The sequence below is a fragment of the Limulus polyphemus genome, unplaced genomic scaffold (assembly GCF_000517525.1).
Source record: "Limulus polyphemus unplaced genomic scaffold, Limulus_polyphemus-2.1.2 Scaffold1381, whole genome shotgun sequence".
Classification (NCBI taxonomy): Eukaryota; Metazoa; Arthropoda; class Merostomata; order Xiphosura; family Limulidae; genus Limulus; species Limulus polyphemus.
Window position 1 is genome coordinate 66,681 of NW_013666991.1, and position 1,515 is coordinate 68,195.

A 1,515-nucleotide genomic window follows, 5' to 3' on the forward strand; every position below is an offset into this window, starting at 1 on the left:
ATTTATATAGTGCTCTGTAAACACAAATTAGTTAGCATAAATCAGTTAAATGACGAAAAATTTACTTGTGACCACTCAGTGTATACAAAATATAATGTCGAAATTTCCATGTTTTGTTTTTTCATTCCTCATAACCCTCTGGCTCTTACGTAGTTATTACAGTTGATGTATGAACTACAAAACGTCCTACGTCATCAACTGTTCATGTATTTTGAAATGAAGCCACTGGCTGTAGCTGCCATACAGCTTCCATTCATCGAAGATCGAAAGAGGTTTAAAATTACCTTGATTCGAGCATTTTGCAAAATGTGTTGAGCTAAGTATAATTATAGGTTACTCTTTTTTTCCTTCTTCCTAATGTTAGCGTAAAATTTGGCCTTCCGTTCTTCAAGTGTATTTCATATCAAGAGAGTGTACCTCAGCTTAACAAATTATTGTTAAATTATTGGTTTGCAAAGATAATACCGCCGTAAAAAAAAAAAGTCATACGACATCCATAGCATTACATCATTTAAACATCACTGGATAAGTCACGCTCTTACCTAGTTCACCTTGAACGACATCAAACCTAGTGGCGCCCTCATGGAAGAGTTTCGGCTTCTTAGTTAGTTCCTGAAAGATAGAAAAGCATGAACATACTAATCGTTTTTCACTTGTGGTCTTAAATTCTCACATTATTATACGAACTATCTATATCTATGTGCACGTGGTCTCCGTGTGTTTCATTTTTTACACATCAAAAACACTTTCTATATCCAGGAAACGTTTTTCTGCAATAATGCACATTGTTTAGTTTTGAGGGAAAATTTTGGAATTCAAAAAACGTAGAAATAGTATGATTTTGTTTATATTTTGTCAGAAAATATAAATGAAATTTATTTTTGTGTAGTATAATAAAACTTTTTCTATCCTTCAGAAACGCGTTATATTAACTTGTTCATATTTATTTTAAATATTGTAATGTGTTTTTATGTTATAATTACATGGTTATAGTGTTTCATATCGTAAAATGGAACAAAGCCTTCTGTTTTTCAAGATTATTTCGTGTTGGATAGGGAAAGACAGTTTACCTAAGCTTAACAACTTATTGTTAAATTATCGGTCTGCAAGAATAACGCACCGTTTTCATGGAGAAAAAATTCTAGCCAGAGATTTTGAATTCTCTAATCTGTCCAAAAAGTTCAGCCCGTACAATTTTGTTCTACATTGGTTTATTTTGAATTTCGCGCAAAGCTACACGAGGGCTATCTGCGCTAGCCGTCTGTAATTTAGCAATGTAAGACTAGAGGAAAAGCAGCTAGTCATCACTACCCCTCACCAACTCTTGGGCTACTCTTTTACCAACAAATAGTGGGATTGACCGTCACATTATAACGCTCCCACGGCTGAAAGGGCGAACATATTTTGTGGAACGAGGATTCTAGTCAGCTGATATAAACTTTCAAGGGGTTAAACGTCGATTTCAGGTTTTGTTTTGGGATGCTTTTATGGTCACAAATCACAAGTACTCTATAT

General features: G+C 34.1%; 1 protein-coding gene across 1 annotated transcript in view; it reads right to left on the reverse strand.

The window, feature by feature from the left end:
• Window positions 1–1,515, reverse strand: part of LOC106463336 (calpain-B-like) — a 44,581-nt gene that overhangs the window by 27,320 nt on the left and 15,746 nt on the right. Inside the window, exon 3 of the mRNA XM_013923359.2 lies at window positions 543–612. Within this exon, the coding sequence (XP_013778813.2) occupies window positions 543–612 (70 nt within the window). The remainder of the gene's footprint in view (window positions 1–542; window positions 613–1,515) is intronic.